Genomic DNA, 24,948 nt, shown 5'->3' with positions numbered 1-24,948 from the left:
CGCCATTTAGCTTTGAGAAAGGGAGAAAGATTGAAGAAGCAAAGTGTTTCTTGGGAGAAACTTTTCATAGTGATCTAAATACGGGTGGTATACTACGTGTTTTCATATACGTCATGAAAAATTTTATTTTTCAAGTTATTAACTTTTTAACACATTTATGCCACCATTTAGGCCATCTCCAACCGAAAGGGAGCCAAGGGGCCATGTTTAGCCCTATAGCCCTGCAAGAAATTATTTTTTAATGAACATTGTCAGACCATATTTATATATCATCTCCAACCTAGTAGGCCATAGGCCAAAACATAATCCGTTTGACAAAAATCCCTTCTCCAAAATGGCCCCTTCAATAATTTATTATTCTTATTGAATTAATATAGTTAATTGAATTAAACTATCTTATTAAAATAAGGTTTTCGGATGTGAGAAATGGTGTAGAAATGGTTATGTGGAATTGAATTAACTTTTTTTAGCCACGTGTCGAGATGTAATTGGTTATGGAATGGTGAAAATGATGTGAGAAATGGTATAGGAAAAAAAATTAGAATTTTTTTTAATTTTGTCTTAAAAAAAGTTAAATTTCAACGGTAAGCCTTAGCTAGCTTGCGGCATGCTGACGTCCTGGTTATTGTTGCATGGATTTGGGCTACTACAATCATGCTGGTTGGCTGGCTGGCTCTTTTTGGCCAGCATACTGGCCTTGTGGCTAGAATATGGTCCAATGGGGCCCGTAAGCCTTTTGGCCTAACCCTTAGTTGGAGATGATTTTTGTGTCAAAACGGATTATATTTTGGTCTATGACCCTTTGACCAGATCGGTTGGAGATGACATTATATAATGACACATGGTGTACCACCTTGTATTCTAGTTCCACTAAAAAATCTCTCATTTCTTTGAATGAGGATCCCGAGGATCCTCAAACTGTGTTCTTTTATCGTACATCGTGTGATCAGTTTTCATCAAATACCTTTCATATTTAATTTTAAATAAAAATATTTAAAATAATTTCTCACCGCACAATGTATAATAACATATACGATTTGAAGATTATCGAAATCTTCACAAAGAATATCTAGAGAGGATCCTCAGTCCATTTCTTTGCTTCTTTCTCTGCAAAACCAAGGAAAAAGAGACAGCCAACAAGATTAAAAAAGGAATACTTATACTTTTTTATGTTTGTTGCTTCTCCTTTGCTGTGCTTTTCCAACTGCGTTTCTCTTGCTTTTTTTGCTTTTTGTTTGTTCTCCTCCTTTTGTTCCTCCTCTTGCCGTGTACCCCTTCTTCTCCTTGCCGTGGTTTTGTCTGGCCTGTTTTCCTTTCCTTTCCCCGTGTATCTCCTCCCCCCTCCCCTCTCCCCCCACCCCACCCCCACATTTTGCTTTGGCTCAGTGCCATTTTATAGGCAAACGGTGGACATGACAGTTGGAGTTAGTGGGTGAAAGTTACTTTGCAGAGTCGAGAGGTTCAAAGGAGGCCACCACTTTGAGTGGAGAACGTGAGTTTTGGGAGAGTTCCAGACTCTGTGTGAGTTGTAGAGATTTTTCTTTCTTCCCTCTTTTCTTATTTGTATTTTCCTTTGTGAAAATATATGGTTCAATTATATTATTCGTCAATCTTGTTTACAGCAACCCACTACCTACCAGGAGAAAGAACCAAATACACCTCCGTGCCTTGGCTCCCTATCTTCTTATTGATTTCTATTTGTGTATATAGTAGAAAATAAAATTTAAAATAAAAAATAAAAAATAAAAAAATAATAATAAAAAAACTCAGAGAAATTAGCATAACCCAAATATGTAAAAATCCAGCAACACGTAATTAAGCATCAAGGCAAGTGTTTGAATCTTGTTTCGATATAACCTACACAGGCTCCATAGTTATCCTTTTTAGCTCCTGCTCAATCTTCTCCATACACCAGAAGGGTAAGCACATTGGTGCCAGAATTTTATAATCTTTTTCTTGATTACTGTCCCGAACATAAAAGCTGATCAAATTGACGGACTTGGCAGGTCCGGCAATTATTGGCCTTCCCCATCCGAAATCAACCTCTCCCACACCGGTGCGCCTGTTATCCGACAGTATGAAGTTATTCCCTGCCAATGTAAGTGGAGGCCATCCTCTCAATGCCAAAAGATCTGCCACTGATTTTATGTAGTCTTCATTCATCTTATTTTTTGCCTCCCTCACCAGCTCCACCGCGTATTCCAGTGGACTGTTACACAAGAGTTCGGCTGTTGAAACCACACCCGGGAATCCAATTGCATTGCCATAGAATCCCGAAGGAACATTGAGATTGTTGCACTTTCCACGTGCATTGACGACTAGCGAAACTCGAACAACCTCGTTCGGATTCATTGCAAGTGCAATTGTTCGGCATTTCCACAAGCACCCTGTTATCAACTCAAATGTGGTGCAAGTGTTGCTAAGGTTTGGTGGAAGATGTTTCCTAGCAGCCCTTATCTCCTTAGGACCGAAATAGAAACACCGGTGGACGAGGTCTGGCTGATCCATGGACGCAATGACGGAGCCTGCCTGAGATTCATTCTCGTCCCCGTACTCGTGATGCATGTACGTAACCTGTGGCGGCTCTCGGGCATTCAAGAGTTCTCGTTCCCAAATAGGTGGGATTGATGGTGCATGTGCACCTCGTGCAATCTCCCCGACTGCGTTCAAGAACTGAGCAAGCCCAACTGCATCAAACATCGTGTGGTTCAAGCGCAATGCAAATATGAAACCTCCACATTTCAGACGGGTCACCTAAATTAATTACAGACATTTTTTTATCAATTACACAGAAAAATTATGGTGTGGAACTGAAACCGATGCCTTCGCATTGTATAATTGATTTATGATATATATATTCTTACAAAATAACACATATATTGGACTTACAGACCCTTGAAGGGAAATGATCCTCATTTTTTTTCAACAAATGAAGATTAGTTGTGAGACTCACTCCATATCAAACTTCAACAATTCAAATTGTTTATTTTATAAGTCTCAATTCATATATCATGCTTACAAAAATTTAACCCAATCCGAAATTGTTTGCCTATTTAATTATCACAATCAAATTTCATTATTTTATTTAAAACAAAGTATTCGTCAATTTATTTGAACTTAATTATATTTCACAAATATTTCTGATTTTGCTAATGTATTGCAAGAATAATCTATAAGGTGCAACTTGAAAAATAAATGGTTCGGATCGTTGAAGTCCGATACAGTGTGAGTCCCACAACTAATCCCTATTAAATATATAAATAAATAATAAACAAACTGAATATCTCTTCTCCTAAAGGTCTCCTTAGAACTAATTATAGGGTACCTAGTAACTAATAAAAAACAAGTTTACTTGTATAATTCGAATACACCATAAAAATAAAAATAAAAAGACGACACCATAATATTGAATAAACAATAAAAATAAAAAGATAACACCATAATATTGAATAAACAATTACTTTAAAACCAAAAGATGACACCATAAAAATAAAAATAAAAAGATGACACCATAATATTGAATATACAATTACTTTAAAACCAAAAGATGACACATAACATTGAATAAACGATTACTTTAAAACCAAAAACTAATCCTAAAGGGAGCCAAAGTTCTATAGGCACTTTTTTAAAGGTAAAGTTCTATGAGCACTAAATGACAAAATAATATATAAAAATAATTTAAAAAATAATTTTTTTTTTTAAAGAAATCGGCCAATTTCCAACTGTTTTGGAGTTTCTATTTTTTTTATTTGTTTCCTATCATAATTATTTTAATTCTCATGTTAGATTTGGTTTTAGCCTATCCAAATTTATTAATATTTTTAACAATATAATTACATTTAGGAGTAGTGGAATAGATTACTAAGATTAGTGTCTTAATTCAAAATTATTTTATTTTGTACTTAATTCAAAATTATTTTATTTTGTAGAGCTATTATGTATACTCTAACTAACTAATCCTATCAGTACATGCATGACGGAGTCTCTCTCTCTCTCTCTCTCTCTCTCTCTCTCTCTCTCTCTCTCTCTATATATATATATATATGCTTGCATGCTCTTCTATCTAAGGTATCTAGAGGGAATACTTAATTAAATTAAATCCAGACGTACACATTAATTGATTACATGCATGAATGAACTAATGAAGCCGACGTAGTCACCTGAACTATCAGCAAAGGTGTGCCAACAATGTCATATGTGCCTGGAACATCATACAGGAAGTCCTCCAAGAGTGGACAAGGGGGTTGAAGAGTGTCTCCAAGCTGCTCGAGCGTGACTTCAGCATCGGCCTCTATGAACAAGACACCTTCTCCATTGCAGTCTACCATAAGCTTTTTGTTAGGCCCTTTCCTAACCCTACCAGCTAAAGGGTAGTAATACACTAATGATCTACTTAGGGCATCCCGAATTACCTGAACGGGGTCGATTTCTTTCGAAGAAGGGTTGCTGGTGTAAGACCATATAAATGGAACTTGACATCTAAGGGCTTCTTGGTTATCTATTTCTGAGAGTATCTTTTGCTCACAAGGTGTTGGACTTGCCGGTGTTACAAGTTCTGGTTCCAATCTTTTTACCTGAAACAGTAGGGAGATTGGTGACGACCCCATTAATTACAGGCTATTGGGTTAACTAAGTGAGAATATTAATCAAAACCAACTCCTGGATAAAATCAGTGTCTCACTGTCTCCCCTTATCGTTGTGCAATGTGATTAAAGAGTGAGGAGTTATGCATGGTATATATAAGGGTCGGATTGCAGTCTTCAATTACGTAACTTGTCTCTAGTCAAAGAAGGATAGTATCATGTAGCCTTGAATCAACGGCGAAGCTACTAACAGGCTGAAGTGGCTTTAGCATAGGGAGAGTCCTAGTTTTTTAAGCTTTAAAATACCAGTTATTTGGGCAATTTTTTTATTTTTAATTGTAGCCCACCCAATATATACAGAGAGTGTTAGTGAATAAAATATAATTATTATATTATTTTAATTAATTCAAAACCCATACGGTTCCTAGATTCTAGAGTAACCATTAACTTTTAATGATTTCATTGTTTTATTCAATTAAAAAACATACGGTTTTAGGTCTCCAATTCAATTCAGAACTGTCAACAGAAATTGTATGCATAGCAAATCTATTTTTTTTTAGTACATCGATATTTTTACATTAACAGAAGGGGGAGTTCGACTAAACTACACAATGGGCAACCTATTTGTGCCCCTACATACGATTAACAAACTTTTGCAGTCCAAATGTCATAATGGGAACTGTTCATATTCTCTTTATCATCATCTAAATATCATACATGTAAAAAATTATTTAATTTGAAGATTGTTTATGTTGACGTGAATTGACTATATGTGTAATTAGCGGGATTTTCACCCGTTTGATTCCTTGTAATTAGTATAGGTTTTATTACTTGCCTTGTAAGTCAAATTTGTATTATATATATTTGCCTCCTTTGTGAAAAGAATACAATTGAAGAATTAAACCCAAATTTAGGATGGTATTAGTGTAGCTATTTTCTCGACACATTCTGGAGCTGAGTTATTGGGCTCGAACATGGTTTTTGAAGAAAAGATGTGCTAGCTCCAGTTAAGGCAACTAAATGACTGGTTCTTCGAAAAAATTGGCGTTGGTTCCAAAGACTAAATATAGTCTAACCGATCCCTAAAAAACATTAGCTTTAGTCCTAGTTTAATGACTTGACCAGTTTCCTATATGGGAATTCGTTGCTCTTGTGGCCCAATGTTGTATGGCCACTCATGAGGGAGGCGTATTGGAGAATAGGAACCTACATCGGTCATATGAAAAATAAATAAAAAATAAAAAGATACAATTAATATATGGAAGTTTCAACCCCTAATATCACTAAGACCTTTTGTGATAAAGTCCAAGACATAGTAATAGGTGGTTAAGTTGGGGAAATATTAAGGATATTGGGTAAACTTGCATGGGCCTATAAAGTTTAGTAGTTTAGTCATCCATACATGTTAAACCAATTAATGATTCTGGTAACAAGTAACATCCTCATGATGAACCGTCTAGTTATTTTATGCATATGAATGACTAGAAGATCTTTAATTTGCATACATATGATAATTACATGATGATAAAGAAAATGAACTTTCCAATTATAATATTCGGATGTTATAAGTTTGTTAATCGTAAGTGGAGACAAGCAAGTCTCCACACAAGCAATATCCTTAATTAATTATTCAGTCTAGCAAATCTATTTAAACAAATAATTCAGTGTAGTAATATTTTTTTTTTTTTAACAAACAATATTATCTAAACTAAGAGGAAGGGGTGGGTTTAGTTTCACATTAGGCTAGTAATAATTTGGTTCAAATTCACCTTTGGCGAGAATCGAATCTAAGACCTCTCACTTACAAGTGAAAATGAATACCACTAGACTATATTACTAAGTGGTCAGTGTAGCAAACTTATTTAAATTAGTAATTCAGTGTAGCAAAATTATATATATTACATATATCAGGGGCCACTTATTATGACTAATTTATTATGAGGGTAAACCTCTATCTTCTTTATTAGTGTAGATAATATTATTTGTTCAAAAATATAAGGAAATAAGTAGGCCACCAATAAAGAAGTTTGTTGTAGAAGATCTGGGCGGCTGTATGCATTAAGAAATGTAATAATAATTAAGACGTAGAAAAGAAATTCTATTTGTCGTCGTGAGGGCGGGGGCACCATATAGAATTACATTCTAGAACAATCACAATATTTTTAATCGATCACTTATATACGCACCAATTATCCGTTGGCTTGCTGGCTGGCTAGCTGTTCGATGTTGAATTGTCCTCCACCTCTGTATGTAGAGCAAATATCGTAGTTTTAGACTTCTAACTATTAAACAAAGTCCAAAACCACTGCAAGTTGCGACCCACCCAACGGCGGAGTGACTAACAATGCTGAGGCGGGCTTTGACGTAGGAAGGGTTACTTGAATTTAATAATCCACCCAATATATTCACACACAAGTCTGTTAATGAATAAAAACATAATTATTAACATTATTTTTAATTAATTCAAAGCCCTTACGGTTCCTAGATTCTAGAGAGGAATTATTAACTTTAAAATATTTAATATTGTATTCAATTCAAATCATACGGTTTTAGGCTTTCTAGGAGTAAGTAATTATTAGGTTTTTTTTTCTTTCTTAACAAGCGGTATTATTTACTCTAAATGAGAAGGAATGGATTTAACCTCATAACTATTAGTTTTATTGTTTTATTCATTTTAACAATTAATTACACGTTCCTGGCTTGTTTGGTCATTGTACTTTTGGGCTTTGAAGGCACATCAGCCAATTTTTCTAGAATGCTACGAACTCGTTTGGATGTATTTTTAAAATGATTGAAAACGCTTTTGGTTAAAATGTTTTTGGAACCAATCATTAGTAAAGATGCAATTAAATCCTAGAAAAGCACTTAAAGTGCTTCTTGGAATAAGCACATCCAAATGAGCCCTACGTCTCTGATGTGAAATATTCTAACACACAAATTAAACCCTCTTATTGACAATTGTAGTAAAGATGTAAGTAGGGATCGTTGTAAGTGGGGGATTAGGAGGGTTTGCTAATCTACTTAAAACTAACTCAAAAACACAAAACTAGACTTAAAAACACTTGACTAGACTCAAAGAACTCAAAAAACTCAAAACAGCATAAAACAATCAAATAAACTCAAAACAGACTCTAGGACTTACTTTGGACGAAAATTGAATTGATTTTGACTCAAAACAATTAAAAACACAAATTAGGATAGATTCTAACTAATTTGACACAACAAAGTAAGGGGGATAGGGTTTTTGACGAATTTAAAGTCTAAACAAATAGATTTGATTAACAAACTAAAGGAATAAGAATTTGGGTGAATTGATGGGTGAGTAGCTAGCTAGAGGGTCTTTCTCCACACATGACACACTTGCATACAATTTGATTTCCAGTTGCTCTTTCAATAAACCATGAACCTCAACGCCCCAGATTAACCGTGAACAGCACTAATTAACCCTCATATTTTCCTCAAGTCATTGAATTGGATGGAATACGCATTGGCAACCAAATTATTCTTCAAAAGTTCCCTACATGAACAACATAATAGAGATACAATCAAAGATCATTAAGCTTTGTGAAAATCATAAGCATTAACAAGGCATTCGTAATTATGAATAGCATGATACTCTTTCCAGGAATTTACTTAACACGATTGTGACTAGCAACCTCCACTACTTGTGAATATAAGTTCATAACAATTAGGTGAAACTCTCTTATATTCTAGCATCAAATTCATGCATGCAAACTAAGTATGCATCCTCAATCAACATACAAGAATAAGTTATCAATTGAACAATTAAGTAAATTGCATTCACGATTTATGAAATCACAACTGGAGGTAATCAATTCATATTGCAAATATAATCATGGTTTCAAAGTCTCCTTTAGCCAAAACGAAATTAGTTCCTCATGTTCACAGTAAAACAAGGAAAACTTAAATTAAACATTGAAAACAAAAGATGGATTACACCTAAGAATGCTCCAACAATCCAATCTTGAGTGGCAAGCACGTCCCAAGGTCCTCCTTCTTCTCCTTTGCTGCGACACAAGGTGTGGGTAAAGGTTTGAGTGGTGAATTGTATGAAGGAATGGTTGAAAGGTTGAATGGTAGTGAGTGGATCCCCAAAGGCTGTGGCAAAGGCCTTTATTTATAGGTTTAGGTAAAACAAGGCCTAACTTAATTTGGTAAACATGTTTTGGTCCCAAATCCACAAGGAAAAGGAGAAATAAATGTCAGAATCCTAGGGATAAAGGGAAAGGATATGCGGCAACCTAGAAAGAAAGGGGAATGTGCTTCCTTGTGCGGCAAGGAAGGAATTTCAAAGGAATAGGTGCGACATCCTTCTTTGACTGGGATTAGGGCTTCTAGAACTTATATTTAAGTGTCCTAAATTAATTAAGAACCCCTTTTGGTAGCTGGAACATAAGTAGGAAAAGATTAGGATTGACTAAGTCAAAATAAGGAAGTTTGACTCATGTTTCCTTCTTTGTAGCTGATTCCTTTTCTTCCAAATCTTGAATTAATTTCTTCCATCTCTTTTAACAAAATCTTAGCCTCTCTTGATCTTCAATTTCATCCATCCACCTTGCTCCATGCATATGCTATCCATTCCAAGCCCAAAACTGCTCCAAAATGCACTTTCTTGCCTCTTTAGCCCTTTGGAACTACAAACACATGAAAATAGCTTAAAATACCAAAATAACTAGGAACTAACAACATAAATGCAAGGACATAAGCTAATTAAATCACATAAATATGCTCCTATCACTCCACACTACTACAAAATTGGTTTAATGTATCGGAGAGTGGTGGTAGTTTTATACGATTACTGTCGAATAAAATATATCCGACATGTTTAAATAGTGTCAGATAACAAAGTAGTGTCGTTGCTTAAATCCGATATAAGACATGAGTGTCGGATATATCCAACATTACTTTACTACTTTCCGACAATAATAATGAAGCAAGCCCTTAACTCCACCAGATTTATTTTTTAAATAATTTTAACCAAATTGGCGGATATAGCCGATATGAGTAAGTATGTGTCAAACTATATTATATTATTTTCAAATATTTATACTAACTCTAGCGGATATATCCGCTACAAATATTTTCAAATTTTTTATACTAACTCGACCTGTTATATACGATACAAATATTTTCAAGGGTTAACCTTAGTTTACTACCTTGAAGTTTATTGGTTTTCAACATTTCATACATCGAGTTTTTTTCATCCCAGTCTAGTACCTAAAGTCATAATTTTAGGACACCTTCATACATCCGTTAAGTTTTCCGTCAGAATCTCTGTTAACTGATGACGTGGTGCCCATGTGGACAATAATTGGGTGCCACGTGTCAATCTGGGTCTGCGTAGATATTAAAAAAAATTAAAGATAAAATAAAACAAAAATTTTAAATTTTAAAAAACTAAAAACCAAACCTAAGCCTAAAAAATTTAAAATCGCCCTTTGGCCGTTGCCCTTTTCTTCGCACATTCTCCAAACCCAGTTACCAACCCTTCAACCATATCAATCGACGTGAACGAGCTGATCGAGATCTGATTGAAGAAAAACAGTCAGCTGCACAATCTCTTCATCTCCGACGACGACGGTGTAAGCAGTAGCTCATCTTTACACTCCTTCCAACTCTCGCTAGACACAATTTCTCGCCAAACTTCGTTGACAGTCTTGGGCAGCAGTGCTGATGTGCCATTAATTTTTGCAGCGGCATTGAGTAGGATTATTATTTGGGTGTCGAGGAGGGTGGCGTCGGTCATCCGGGTGGGGTTGGAGGCGTAGAAAACGTTGCCAACGGTCATGGAGCTAATTGGAAGCAATGGTGGTGGGCTTGGGCAAGGGCCGGTCTAGAGATTTTTGTGGCTTGGGGCGACATAAAAAAATGTGCCCTCACTTTATATAAGAAAATTATTTGTTTTCACACGTAAGACATCGATAAAATTATACTTAGAAAAACACTTCAAACTTAATAATTTAGAAACAAGGAAAAATAATTTATTTTGTATTGTGAGAAGCAACAAAACAACTCTGGGTTTATAAGTAGATAGATATGAGTTTTGTTTTCCATCTAAACTTTTAAAGTGTTTTTGTATAAATCGTGAGGTGTTTTTTTTTCTTATTTACTAACCTTGTCAATATGGGACTAAAAAAATTATGATATTTTTGAGTCCTTAATTGATATGTATAAGTAATAAATTGGTACTAAATTAAACTTTTTGTTGACACGTTATATGATTTGTAAATTTGGTCTAAAAATTTGGTTAACGCATTACTCTTTGTGGAAGATTAGGAACAAATGTTTAAAAATAACAACCCACATAGCTACTAGTTATTAATCAAAAATAAATTAACAACCAAACAAAAATTCGTAAAAATTGAAAAGAATAAACATGCACTTAGCATTTCGAACTTAGGACCTCTCATTAATTTTAAACAACAAAAACTATTGATTCTAATTAAACCTCTTGATCATTTAGCCAAATTTTATATATTTATACTCTTATGAAATGAAATTTGTAAAAATTGAAAAACAAATAAGCACACATCGTGTTTTGAACCCAAGATCTCCTCATTAATTTCAAATGACAAAACCACCAGTTCTAGTTAAACTTCTTTGTCATTGAACCAAATTTTATAAATTTATACTCTTATGAAAACATATACAAATATACCACCCTAATAATTTTGGTGCCCCCAATTATTTTGGATCCCGGACGGTCGCCCTACCTGCACTGGGTCTGAGCCAGCTCTAGCTTGGGCTTTGTAGTGAAGGAGAAATTGGAAGGGAGTCGGGGCAAATTTGAGTTTCGTGATCTCGATGACAAAGACATTTGCTTCGACGACGCTGTCTCTTCCGTCGTTGATTTCTTAGGCCCCTCGGAATATGTCCACTCTCTCTAGAATTGGAATTTTTAGGGTTTTGATTTTTTTGTTGTTGTTGGGATTATACTTGGACCGTAGCATAGAGATGAGCAACCTTTTCAATGAGCGAAGCAAAGAAGTTTTCCAAAGGATGATGGCTTACCCGATTTTTGTGGCTTAGGTAGCAGCTTGGGTGGTCTCAATGGCCTGGGAGGAACAAGTGGATTGGGTTAGACGTTGCGGCTGATGGCTTTCTGTGTTGGATGGAGAAGAAAAAACAGAGATAGGAAGAAGGTTGGGTGCAAAGAAGGTGGCAATTTTAAATTTTTTTAGGTTTAGTTTTGGTTTCTAGTTTTTTTAATTTTTTTTTAATTTTTTAATATCCATGTGGACCCAGATTGACACGTAGCGTCCAATCATTGTCCATATGGGCACCACGTCATCAGATAACAGAAATTCTAACGGAAAACTTAACGGATGTATGAAAGTGTCCTAGAATTATGACTTTAGGTACCAAACTTGGATGAAAAAAACTTGTTGTATGAAATGTTGAAAATCAATAAACTTCAGGGTAGTAAACTGAGATTAACCCTATTTTCAAATTTCTTATACTAACTATGTCGGATTGTATTATATTATTTTCAAATATTTATGTTTTGTTAATCACATTCAAAGGCAACAGCAGAAGCACATCCCTTCGAACCTTAGACCAAGATGTCATATGTAGAAACACTTCACCATCAGGCTGGGAAGATGGTCAATTAAATATAAGGAAAACTAATGAAAGGGGCTTGAAAACTTAAGTTTTAATGATAAGGACAAAATAAAGGGTAAAATGAATAGTACCAAGATTGAATTTTTAGTGTAAAAATGTGGTTTTTCGTTAAAGTGAACAGTACCGTGGACTTTTTGTTAAAACTCCCAATATTAAATACATTCGTAAACTAGTTAATATTTAATATAACATAAATATTTATTTATGTTTTTTTTCGAATAAATATTTATTTATGTTAATTAATATATTTTTGTTCACTATAATTGGTATGAAGACGTACAAGACTTGAATTTAATGAATAATCATGATTAGATAAGTATAATTTTGATTACCTTCTGCTTTTTTTAATTTGTTTTTACTATAGTTATATCTTTTTTCAACGGCGTGCTTAAAAGGTCAGAAGTAATTGTTTATTCCCAAGGGCAACAAGTGGTCGTCGACAGTAATTTCTCTATTTTATAGGGTGGTTAGCTATTGTTAGATGTGATTTCTATTTGTGAGGAACTAGAAGCCGTAAAAGAAACTACATAAATTTAATTGATTTTGTAGCCACTAGTGTAAATATTTTAAATTGAAGATTGACATTGTTCATTGTAATCTTATAGGGTCAAGAGTGTATCAGTAAAAAAATCATGCAAATCAGAGCTAAATTTGCCGTTAAATCATGATTTTTTTCTTTATACCCGTCGAAATTTTGAGTCCTATTACCTAATCTCTAAATGTTTTTTTTATTTTTTTATTTTTTTATGCATGCTATCTTGGAGTATATACAAACATGGTTGCATCGTTGAAACTAGTTTCGTAGAATGCATATCCCATCAAATTGATAGATTTAACAAATACTTCTAAGTTACTTTATACTTCCAATAAGTAAAACATAAGATTTTGTGATATCCACTAGTGCAATATTTTAAATTGAAGATCAAATTCATTCATTGTATTCTTACAAGGTCGAGGAGTGTAGCTGTAAACAATCATCATATCAGAGTTAAACTAACCGTTAAATTGTAAGGTATTTCAGTGGATACGTGTTGAAATATTAAATAGTGTCATTTTTCTTTTTTTTATGTATTATTAAGTTGGAGCTTACTAAAAAATATGAACTCCTTCGGTAGCTATCTGCTGAAACTTTATATAGTTTTGGCAGATACCTGTTGAAATGGTGCATAATTTTGGTAGGCTTATTTTTAGCAATATTCCTTTGTACGCTTGATCAAGTCTGACTTTATTTTCTATAGGTTAGCGGGGATGCAAGTTTTTGTTCACCTAAACCCTAAACTTCAAGACATGACATTTCATAATCTGCAATCTCATCCAAGTTGTTTTCTCCTAGTATGTCTAATCACTTGTAAAATGATCACTTTTTCATTCACTTAAAACATAAGGTTTAGCGGGGACGGCTTTACGGCTCAAGACATGACATTTGAAAACACCGCCGGACCCGACCAAGCTGTCGCAATGCGCTATGGCACCAACCAAGCGGTGTTTTACTGTTGTAGCTACAAAGGCTATCAAGATACATTATACGTGAAACGCCAATCATAGTTCTATCATGACTGTGATATATACGGGACGACATATTTTATTTTTGGCAACGCCGCAGTCGTGCTCCAAAACTGCAGCATATATATACGTGAGAAGACCTATGAAAAATCAAGTGAATGTGGTGACGATTTGCAATCTAGGGAGTATCTGATCAGTTCACTTGCATTGTTATTCACAATTGCCATGTCACGGCCGCTGAAGATTTAAGACATGTGCAACTCTCTTTCCGAACATATTTGGCTGGGCGTTGTGGGTGTACTCAAGGACGGTGATCATGAAGAGTACTTTGAACGGATTGGTGGATCCTGCTGGTCGGATGCCGTGGAATGGAAGTGTTGGCCTGTCCACACTTTACTATGGGGAGTACATGAACTCCTGAGGTGGTGCCTATACATGCGGGAGGGTCAAGTGGCTTGGTTATCACGTAGTAAGGAGTGCAGCGGATGCTGAAAAATTTACTGTTAGGAACTTCATAAGCGGAGATTAATGTATTTCAAGAATAGGAGTACCCTTTGACAGTGGTTTAGAGTTACCAAAATTAGTTTTGTAGTCCGGAAATTGTATACATATGCAATTGAATTATAAATAGAAAATTAGATTTCAAGAATAGGACTACCCTAGCTGAAACTAAGGAATACTGAAACAATTTGAACTAAGTTTGACGATCGGATTTGATATGTATTAGTGCGGTATTATTATTCAATTGGGCCAACAGATAGATAAGGCCTCTTTGAAGCAACCCGAATGGCTATCTAAATGGCTATCTAAAGTCATCTCTAATCGAATGGGCTATGTTTAGTCTCATTCAAAGTTATAGTAATGCAAGAAATTATTTTTAAATAAATAGTGTCATGTGCCCCCATTTTTTATTGCTTTTTAGAAATTATAAGCCTCTCTCTCTAGAATATGAGAGATATCTCTCAAATAGCAGAACCCCTCTCATTTCAGATTTCACTCGACCCTCTCTCCCATTTCTCTCCCATTTCTCTCATACCTCTCTCTCTTTAAGATTTAAATATAAAATTAAAAAAAATAAAAAATAAAAACCAAATAGCTCTCATTTCCCTATAATGAAGAACCCTAGCCGCTCCTCATCTACCATTTTAGCTCCAATGCTTGACCCTCCTCTCTCATTTCAATACACCCACTAATCTTTAGCTGCTCACAATAGTCAATCTTCTCTACAAAAACCAAAACCAGCGAGTCTTACCATGGAAATGGTGGCACATTGAAGCTCCACTCTTCCCACAGAAGTAAGCATCACCCCTGCCATTGTTGAATATGTATCCATTTGATGATTAGAGACAGAAAAAGTAAGAAGACTAACACAAACTTTTTTTTTTGTTTTTTTTTTTTTTTTTTTTATATGTATGAGGGTGAGGAACCGCCTAGGCCGCCTAGAGCCCAGCCGATTTTTCCAACCGATTAGCAAGAAGTCACCTCGAATCAGCACCATCCCGCGCCTAAGCCGTTTTCTAGAACACTACTATACAGTTCTTTAGATAGACAACGTAGATATGAAATACCTATGTGCCACTCAGAGAACGTATAGAGATGACACCGAAATCCCCACAACCGAAACCTAATCCTTGAACCATAAACTATGGACCATAACTGTGCATTCCTAAACTATCCAAATAATGAGACAATTCAAGAATTAATTGGACCGTAGTCATGCTTTCACATCCACGCGTGAAATCCAACTAATCCTCGAATAGGAAACTAAGTTTTACTACAAAAATACAGGTACGAAGTTAATTACAATTAACTCCGTACATCATAACATATTTGTACGTCATGTACAAATTTAACAACATAATATAAATATAATTTCACAACATAATATAAACATAACAACATAATTTAATTATTTTTATATTTTTTAAAATAAAACGAAGAAAATACCTTCCAAATCGTTCTCCATTAATCGCTAATCACACACAATATCTCTATAAATAACGAATTTCATGGCGTTAGTATGAATTGACATTAATAATTTTACCCTAAACAAAAACAGGCTTACCAGACACACCAAGATAGCTCAATCAACCTAGAGAAGAAGATGGAGGGAGTATTAGATGATGAAATTGAGAGAAAATGGAAGTGACGGATGCCTAATTGAAGAAAAACGAAGGGGCAGGAGGTGCAGAGGCAGATTCTGCAGTTTCTGCATTTGTAGCTGAAGTCACATTATAAAGATTACTTTTGCATTTGTGTGACGAATATAGTATTCATCGCGCAAAACACATTTGCGCGGTGAACCTATATATTCGTCGTACAAGTCTAAATATTTTGTTTTCTTTATAATTAATTAATGTAAACAAGTTGCGCAATGAATACTCTATTGGTCACGCAACATGCATAGTTTTCTTCTTCTTTTTTCATTTTTTTCGTTTCCTTTTTAACTAATGTAAATTTTTATTTTACTCTAAATAAAAAACTCAAACCTAATTAAACATTACCAAAATAATTAATAAAATTAATTTATTAACCCAAATGCATATTATAACTAATGTAAATATTAATAATCATCCATATAACATAAATTTATTAAATAAAGTTAAACATAACGTCAAATTTCATTAAAAAAAAAAAAAACAAACAAACAAATAAACTTCAATCCTCCTCCTCCGGGGCATCAGCAGGGGCATCATGAACTCCCCCACGCTCCATAGCCTACTCCACATCAAACTTCCACTACCGAAAATGCATATTGAAAAAGTCATCCAGATACTTCCATTGCTTCTCATCGGTTTCATCAACATCCCAATGTACTTGTATTTATGCCAATAAAAATAAATTAGTAATTTAAAAAATGCTACTTTTTAACAAAAATAACTATACATTTTTTAATACAAATTTACCGTTAAATCCCTCACCATGGATTTCTTCAACTCCTCAGGCACCATTTTCAAGTACCTCTCTATTCGCAACACAACTTTCCTCATTTCTTTTTCTACCCCAAAATTTTGAAAGAAATAGACTATTAAAAAAAAATAAAAAAATTCAACCATATCAAATATAAGCCAACTAATTCAACAATAAATTTCTTTTTTACCTTTCCCTTTGCAAGAGCCTTCTCCCTCACAACTTTTCGTTGAATAAGGAACCAAATAGGCCATCGTCTTTGAAACAAAACCTTTGAAAACTAGGGTTTATATAGAACCCATAACACTTTGTGCGACAAACCCCTTGGTCGCGCAAAATGCGTTATAAATGCACACTAAATGGGAGCAGTTAAGGGCATCTGACCGTTTTCAGTAAAACCTTGCGTGACAAATATGTGGAAATATTCGTCACACAAACATTTGGTGGCAAACAAATTTTTCCTGCTTTTTTTTTTTGCATGACAAACACGTGCGCGACGAAAATTTTCATTGCATAAAGTTTTTGGTTTTTTTTTTTTTTTTTTTATCATGCCATTTTTGTGCGACCAATCTATGTTCTCATCGCACAAGAACCACTGAGGCAATGAAATGTTTTTCGTCACACAAGCTATTTTTTTTTACTAGTGTGTCTTACTCCAACCATTATACACTCAAAGAAACCATCGTATTATTGATTTTTTTTTTGTCGAAATTCAATTATTGATTTATCTCAAAGCTTCTTCACCACACAATACTACGTACGCATGCCTTAACTATCACAAATTCACAACAATGATGGTAACTTGATAACGATCACCTGCCAAACTAAATACATTTTAATGTACGGGGACCAGGCGGAGATGGGTGGTCCAAAACATAAATGCTACTCCAATCACTCTCACAATATGTAGTCAAGCTTAGGCAGCTCTAGTGTATATGTAGTCTCTAAAAGGGTTGACCATATGAGATGGCGGAATTGTGTAGCTCCCTCGCATTTCAGGTAAACCGGTCGGAGCCACAACTCATAAAGCCGGCAAAGCCAACTCCTCGCGAAACTAAGCGGCTGTCAGATGTAGACGACCAGCAAGGCACTAGGTTTCATTTTCCACTCATATTGTCTTACAGGAACAAAGAAAATCAGGGTGATCCCGTTACGGCGATTAGGGACGCACTAAGCAGGGCATTAGTGTATTACTACCCTGTAGCTGGTAGGCTGAGGGAAGGGCCAAACAAAAAGCTTATGGTAGATTGTAATGGAGAAGGTGTCTTGTTCATAGAAGCCGATGCTGATTTCACGCTTGAGGAACTCGGGGACACCATTCGACCTCCTTGTCCTCTCTTAGATGAACTCCTTTTTAACGTCCCAGGCTCTGATGGTATTCTTGGTTGCCCTATCTTGTTAGTTCAGGTAAGAACAACAACTTGAGTTAATATATAATTTAAATAATTTTATCAAACTTTTAACCTTTAATTCTTTTCCTAATTGAAATTAACCTCTCTCTCTCTCTCTCTCTCTCTCTCTCGAATCCTAAACCATCAAAAACATGGTTTCCATATCCAACAGATCAATAAAAGCTTAGTATAAGAATAAAAGAGATTCAACATTTTAACAAATGTCTCACAAATCCCATAAAAATTGATTTTATTCGTTTGACGTTTAACCGGATCAGTTTATGTGAAACGCACGGTGGTGCTATCCACACACCAATTTTTACCTCCCACACATCCCTTGTTAATTTTTATCCTTTGATCTTCAATTCATTCAATCATACGGCTGAAAATTGAGATGGGTGTGTCGGAGGTAAAAAAGAGCACTAGTGTGTGGATAGTGTGAGAATGTGAGGAAAGTGTTAAATCCATGTAAGGGCTTATAAGAGTTTAGGCTACTCCCCATATTGCAATTGATTTTATAGTGGAACCCTAATTTTCTTCATGGTATCAGAGTAGGATGACCCACTGTGAAGCTTAACCACCGCACATGTTCCACGCCACCCTATTTGTGTTGACCATATCTTACGCTTGAAGTGGTGTGTGAGAATGTGAGGACAAAGTCTCACATCAATGAGGGATCAAACCATGTAAGGGCTTATAAGTGGTTGGGTTACTCCCCATATTACCAATTGATTTTATGGTGGAACCCCAGCTTTCTTCAGATAGCACCACTCTATGTGATACTTCACAACCATATGTTTTTCTTTCCTTGACCGAGGTTGCCATTCTTATTGGGAATTGATTTTCACACACCTTTTTTAGCCCTATTACACATCTTGTTCAATTACAGGCATTGATTTCGTTGAATTTGTTTAATCTGATGACCATAAATAAAGAAGGGAAGCTAAAAAAACGTATGTGAAAATTGCTTCATAGCCTTTGATTCCATTGAATTTGTTCAATACAATGGCCATAAATAAAGAGGAGTGTATGCGAAACTAAAAAAAGGTGTGTGAAATCACTTCTTTTGTTGTAATGGTCTGCATTATTGGGAATCAAGAGGACAATCTATCGAATAAGCTAACGGTAGAAGTAACTAGGTTAACCTCTGTTAAAACAATAGAAAATAAAATGAAACTAATTAAATTTAGTGGTAGATGATGTGTCATATTTTAACTCATTAGATTGTTAAAATGATCTATAGATAAAATGTGTGTATATGTGCATAATAGCCAAATGTAGAAGCCTTTTTTTTTTTCGGATGGAAAATAGCTAAATGTTGAGGTTCGAGATCCACCTCATAAATTATTTGTGTCTTATATTGGTTTTAGTTTCTGCTTCCTTTTTCAGTTTGTAATCGTAAAAGATCAGGTTTATAGTTTGGGTAAAGGTAATGCTAGGGAGACTAAAGTTGTAAACTAAATGACATAGAAATTAATGATTGGTTATTACTTAACGGTTGATAAACATATTTATTTCTATTTGTGACATATTATTTAGTTTGCAAATTTCGTTTACAAATTTAGTCTCGTTAGCATGGGTAAAGTAGGAAGACTAAATTTTGGAAACTAAATGACATGGAAGTTGATGATTGAAGTATTACTTAAGTGTTGATTAATGTGCTTATTTTTATTGGTGACACATCATTTAATTCTCAAATTTAGTTTACAAATTTAGACTATCTAGCATTGCTCTTATAGTTTTTGTTGTTTTCTTTTTTCGGTTTTTAGTTCAGGTCAGTCAACTTCTTTGTGAGGAAAATTTTAGCAAATAAATGAACATACAAATAGAAGTATGCTAATTTGCATTACGTGTTGGCAGACATATATAATCTATCTATCAAGCAAGTGTACGCAGTTTTTTTTGTGTAGATAATCACGTATAAGTGTAACGTGTTGTGAAGCACATATCCAATTTTTTTTTTCTTCTTTACATTCATATGTTCATCTTTTGTTTTGTTTGGTAAAATTTTTTTATGAACATTTTAGGATATAGCAAGTGGGTGCTCCTGTCAATTTAAATCAAGGGAAAGTCTAAAGATTAATTCAGAAAGTATTTGCTGCACTAAATAATGCAGGTGACTCGCCTGAAGTGTGGAGGCTTCATATTTGCATCGCGCGTAAACCACACAATGTTTGACGCCGTGGGGTTGGCCCAATTCTTGAACGCAGTTGGAGAGATGGCTCAAGGCACACATTCACCCTCTATCCCGCCGGTGTGGGAACGAGACCTCTTGGATGCCCGACATTCACCACGAATTACATGCACACATTATGAATATGAGCACATAAGCAATCCAGAAAGCTCATTTCTTTTAACCAAAGACGAGGGCTCGTTGGTCCAACGATCTTTCTATTTTGGTCCACAGGAGATAAAAGCAATTAGGGAAAAACTTCCGGCACACCTTTCCACTTCCTCCAGGTTTGAGCTGATAACAGCTTGTGTTTGGAAGTGTCGCACACTTTCACTGAGATTGAATCCGGAAGAGATTGTCCGCCTTTCATGCGCGGTCAATGCCCGTGGGAAGCACAACACTTTATGTCTTCCTTTGGGATACTATGGTAATGCATTTGCAATTCCAACTGTCGTTTCAAAGGTGGGACTTTTATGTGAAAATCCGTTGGGATATGCCGTGGAGTTGGTGAAGAATTTGAAATCTAAAATGAGTGAAGAGTACATGAAATCATTGGCAGATCTTTTCGTAATAAGAGGACAACCTCCACTTCCAATGGCATGGAATGTCCTTATAGTTTCTGATAACACGCGTACTGGTTTTGGGGAGGTAAACTTCGGCTGGGGAAAGCCAATATTTGCCGGAATCGCCAAGTCTGTCAATCTAATTACCTTCTATGTTCAGGACAACAGCCTAAAAGAGGAATATGGAGTTGTAGTACCGATATGTTTGCCCTTCTCATGCATGGAGGCGTTTGACAAAGAGTTTAAGAGGATGATTTTGGAACCTGTCCTGGAAGAAATCAATGGAGGCGTTTAAGGAGTCCAGGAGGATGACTTTAATCTTTGGAGCCTGTCCTGGAGGAAGTAAATAAATAAGATGCAAAGGTTTATGTGTGATTTTCCTTTTATATGAGTGTAAAATTATCGTTGGTTGGAGATAAAGGTTGAGAGACCTGATGTTGGAAAGTTAGAACGAATTAAATTAATAAATAAATGACAATTCATTAAGTTATTTTGTTATTTAGAACCATTGATGATGCAAAATAATCTAGGAGATCAAAAGGAATCATGATATAATCATTAAGTGGTTTTTTTTTTATTTTTTTAACAAACGATATTATCTACATCATAGGGGATGGGATGGGTTTAGCTTCACAATGAGTTAGCAATAATGTGGTTTAAATTCAACTTTGACAAAAATCGAACCTAAGACCTCTCACTTACAAGTAAATAGGAATACCACTAGACCGTAGTACTATGCGGCAAGTTATTTTGTTATATAAAGAAAATTAAACTAGTTAACTATGGTTAAACTATAAATATGTGGCTCGTTTAAGGAGGAGTGGTAATATTCACCACCTAAATAGAGTGATAAGCAAATTTAAGCTATATTTATTGAAGAATGAATTGTCAATCTATGAAATGTTTGGAAATAATGATCTCAAATTCACTTTGGTAAGAAGTTGAACTAAGAAGCACTCTCTTTGGTCGCATAATAATAGTTTGTTTTTGTAATACCCAAAATGGCATGACATTTAGTTATATTTTCTTCAATCGTACTGGTCTTAATATGGTTAAAATCTCTTATGTAAGTTATGTTTAGTACAATATAAGAAAACAAAGGAATTTAAGTTTTCGTTGTAACTTAGAAATTGGTTTTGGTGGCGTGGTCATCTATATATATATATAAAAGGATGAGGCAAAAAAAAATGAAGCTTTCATAATACTTAAATTGCTCTTCTCCCAAATTAAATTGAAAATCCGAGAAAAAAAAAAAACATGCAAGGTGGTTAGCAAATTCATTAATTTTCAAAATATATATTTTAATAAAAACAGCAAAATCTAAAATTAAAACAATAAAAAAAAAACCAATTGTAATACGCATAGTAGATTCAAACGGTATTTTATTTATTTTCCTCCTTCCTTACAGTCAACGCAAATCCAAAAAAGGAAATAACCAAATTTAAGTTTAGGTTTATTTACTTCAACTCCCGTTGAAACTATATGTGGCAAATGGGTCGTGTCTATCGTGTTCGTGTCGTTTTCGTGTAACACCTGTTATCTTAACGGGTCGTGTCGTGTCACACCCGTTATCTTAACGGGTCTTTAACAGGTCCTGTCACTTTACTCAACGGGTGAAGTGAACCGACCCGTTATGACCCATTAAGAAAAAAATATATTTTTTAAAAATTTGCACATACCACACATTGCCACATAAATATTATTTCAAAACATTAAAACATTTCCCGTTCAAGTACTATATCTACACTCGAAAATAATAGCCTAATAAAAAAAATAATACATACACTACTAATCTATTACAAATATTAAATGTGCAAGGATAAAGAGTTTTTGTTTTTAAGATTGTAAGTCTTTCTCAAAAGTTTACACCTCCATTTACAAAATCTTCAATATATATATATATAATTATGAAATGGACGGCTGAGATTTAATCTCAGCCGATCCAATGGTCCTCAATTTTTAAATTTAATTTAATATATATAATTATATTATATAATTATTATAGTTTTTACTTTTTACGGATGTAAAATTGTTAAATTAATGTATATAATTATTAATATTATAGTTGATTCATACTTTTATTAAGTATATAAATTATAACATAAGATTTTGTGATATCCACATCCACTAGTGTAAATATTTTAAATTGAAGATCAAATTCATTCTTTGTATTCATATAGGGTCAAGGAGTGTAGCTGTACAAAATCATCAAAATCAGAGTTAAAATAACCGTAAAATCTTGATTTTTCGTTTATAACCGTCGAAAAGCTTTGTCCCGTTACTTGATCTCTGAATGTTTTTTTTTTGTGATTTTTTGCTGATGTGATCTCTAAGCATATACAAACAATTTTGACGGTTTGGATCGTTGAAATTAGTTTTGGAGAATTTGTATCCCATCAAAACGATAGATTGACTAACACTTGGAGTTTATTTATACTTTCATTAAGTATAACATAAGATTTTGTGGTATCCACTTGTGTAAATATTTTAAATTGAAGATCGAATTCATTCATTGTATTCATAGAGGGTTAAGGAATGTAGCTGTAAAAAATCATCAAAATCGGAGTTAAAATAACCGTTAAATCTTGATTTTTCGTTTATAACCGTTGAAAAGCTTTGTCCCGTTACTTGATCTCTGAATGTTTTTTTTTGGTGATTTTTTTCTGATGTGATCTCCAAGAATATACAAACAAGTTTGACGGTTTGGATCGTTGAAATTAGTTTTTGAGAATTCGTATCCCATCAAAACGATAGATTGACTAACACTTAGAGTTTATTTATACTTTCATTAAGTATAACATATGATTTTGTGGTATCCACTTGTGTAAATATTTTAAATTGAAGATCGAATTCATTCATTGTATTCATATAGGGTCAAGGAGTGTAGTTATAAAAAATCATCAAAATCGGAGTTAAAATAACCGTTAAATCGTGATTTTTCGTTTATAACCGTTGAAAAGCTTTGTCCCGTTACTTGATCTCTGAATGTTTTTTTTTTGTGATTTTTTGCTAATGTGATCTCCAAGCATATATAAACAAGTTTGACAGTTTGGATCGTTGAAATTAGTTTTGGAGAATTCGTATCCCATCAAAATGATAGATTGACTAACACTTAAGAGTTTATTTATATTTTCATTCAGTATAACATAAGATTTTGTGGTATACACTTGTGTAAATATTTTAAATTGAAGATCTAATTCATTCATTATATTCATATAGGGTTAAGGAGTGTAGCTGTAAAAAATCATCAAAATCGGAGTTAAAATAACCATTAAATCGTGATTTTTCGTTTATAACCGTTGAAAAGCTTTGTCCCGTTACTTGATCTCTGAATATTTGTTTTTTGTTATTTTTTGCTGATGTGATCTCAAAGCATATACAAACAAATTTGACGGTTTGGATCGTTGAAATTAGTTTAAGAGAATTCGTATCCCATAAAAACAATAGATTAACTAACACTTCTTAGAGTTTATTTATACTTTCATCAAGTATAACATAAGATTTTCTGGTATCCACTTGTGTAAATATTTAAATTGAAGATCAAATTCATACATTGTATTCATATAGGGTCAAGGAGTGTAGCTATAAAAAATCATCAAAATCGAAGTTAAAATAACCGTTAAGTCGTGATTTTTCGTTTATAACCGTCGAAAAGCTTTGTTCCGTTACTTGATCTCTGAATGTTTATTTTTTACGATTTTTTGTTGATGTGATCTCAAAGCATATACAAACAAGTTTGACGGTTGGGATCGTTGAAATTAGTTTTGGAGAATTCATATGCCATCAATCAAGTTCCGTGTGTGTGTGTGTGTGTGTGTATATATATTTATTAAGTAGATTTAAATCTATTTATTTTGTACATATAAATTATAATTGATTGGTACATGGAATAGTACATACATCACGTGTGTCATTATAAAAATAGTGAGATATGTCATGTGTGTGATAAAAAGTTAATAACTTAAAAAAAAAAAAAAAAATTCTCACCACTTCTATTAATTTTCATTTTTCCCTCTCTTTTTTGTTTCCTTTTCAACTTTTTCTTATCATTTTTACTTTTCCCTCCAACATCTTTCCCTAATTCCCTCACTTTTTTGTTTCATTTTCAACTTTTCTTAACATTTTCATTTTCCCTCCATTTTTTTTTTTTCAAAAAGGGCGGCAACGGCAATAAATTG

General features: G+C 34.1%; 1 protein-coding gene and 1 pseudogene across 1 annotated transcript; one reads left to right on the top strand and one right to left on the bottom strand.

Annotated features, from left to right (window-relative positions):
• Positions 1 to 1,056: 1,056 nt before the first annotated feature.
• Positions 1,057 to 4,693, bottom strand: LOC103955605 (annotated as a pseudogene).
• A 12,772-nt stretch (positions 4,694 to 17,465) lies between these two features.
• Positions 17,466 to 21,256, top strand: LOC103955585 (alcohol acyl transferase 1 allele GSa). The gene is made up of 2 exons (XM_009367488.3): positions 17,466 to 18,050; positions 20,151 to 21,256. Exons 1-2 carry the CDS (start codon positions 17,610 to 17,612, stop codon positions 21,063 to 21,065), a joined length of 1,356 nt encoding a protein of 451 aa, XP_009365763.2. The 5' UTR covers positions 17,466 to 17,609; the 3' UTR covers positions 21,066 to 21,256.
• The last annotated feature ends 3,692 nt before the right edge of the window (positions 21,257 to 24,948 follow it).

The sequence above is a fragment of a genome, unplaced genomic scaffold, assembly GCF_019419815.1.
Source record: "Pyrus x bretschneideri cultivar Hongxiangsu unplaced genomic scaffold, Pyrus_bretschneideri_v1 Contig76, whole genome shotgun sequence".
Lineage (NCBI taxonomy): Eukaryota > Viridiplantae > Streptophyta > Magnoliopsida > Rosales > Rosaceae > Pyrus > Pyrus x bretschneideri.
Note: the sequence above shows the minus strand (reverse complement) of the source record. Positions and strands in the feature narration are given on the sequence as shown.

Excerpts from the sequence above, each read along its gene's own strand:
- LOC103955585 (XM_009367488.3), top strand. The coding sequence starts at position 17,610 with ATGGCGGAATTGTGTAGCTCCCTCGCATTTCAGGTAAACCGGTCGGAG. Across the intron at positions 18,051-20,150 it reads GCCCTATCTTGTTAGTTCAG|GTGACTCGCCTGAAGTGTGG; the intron begins GTAAGAACAACA and ends TAAATAATGCAG.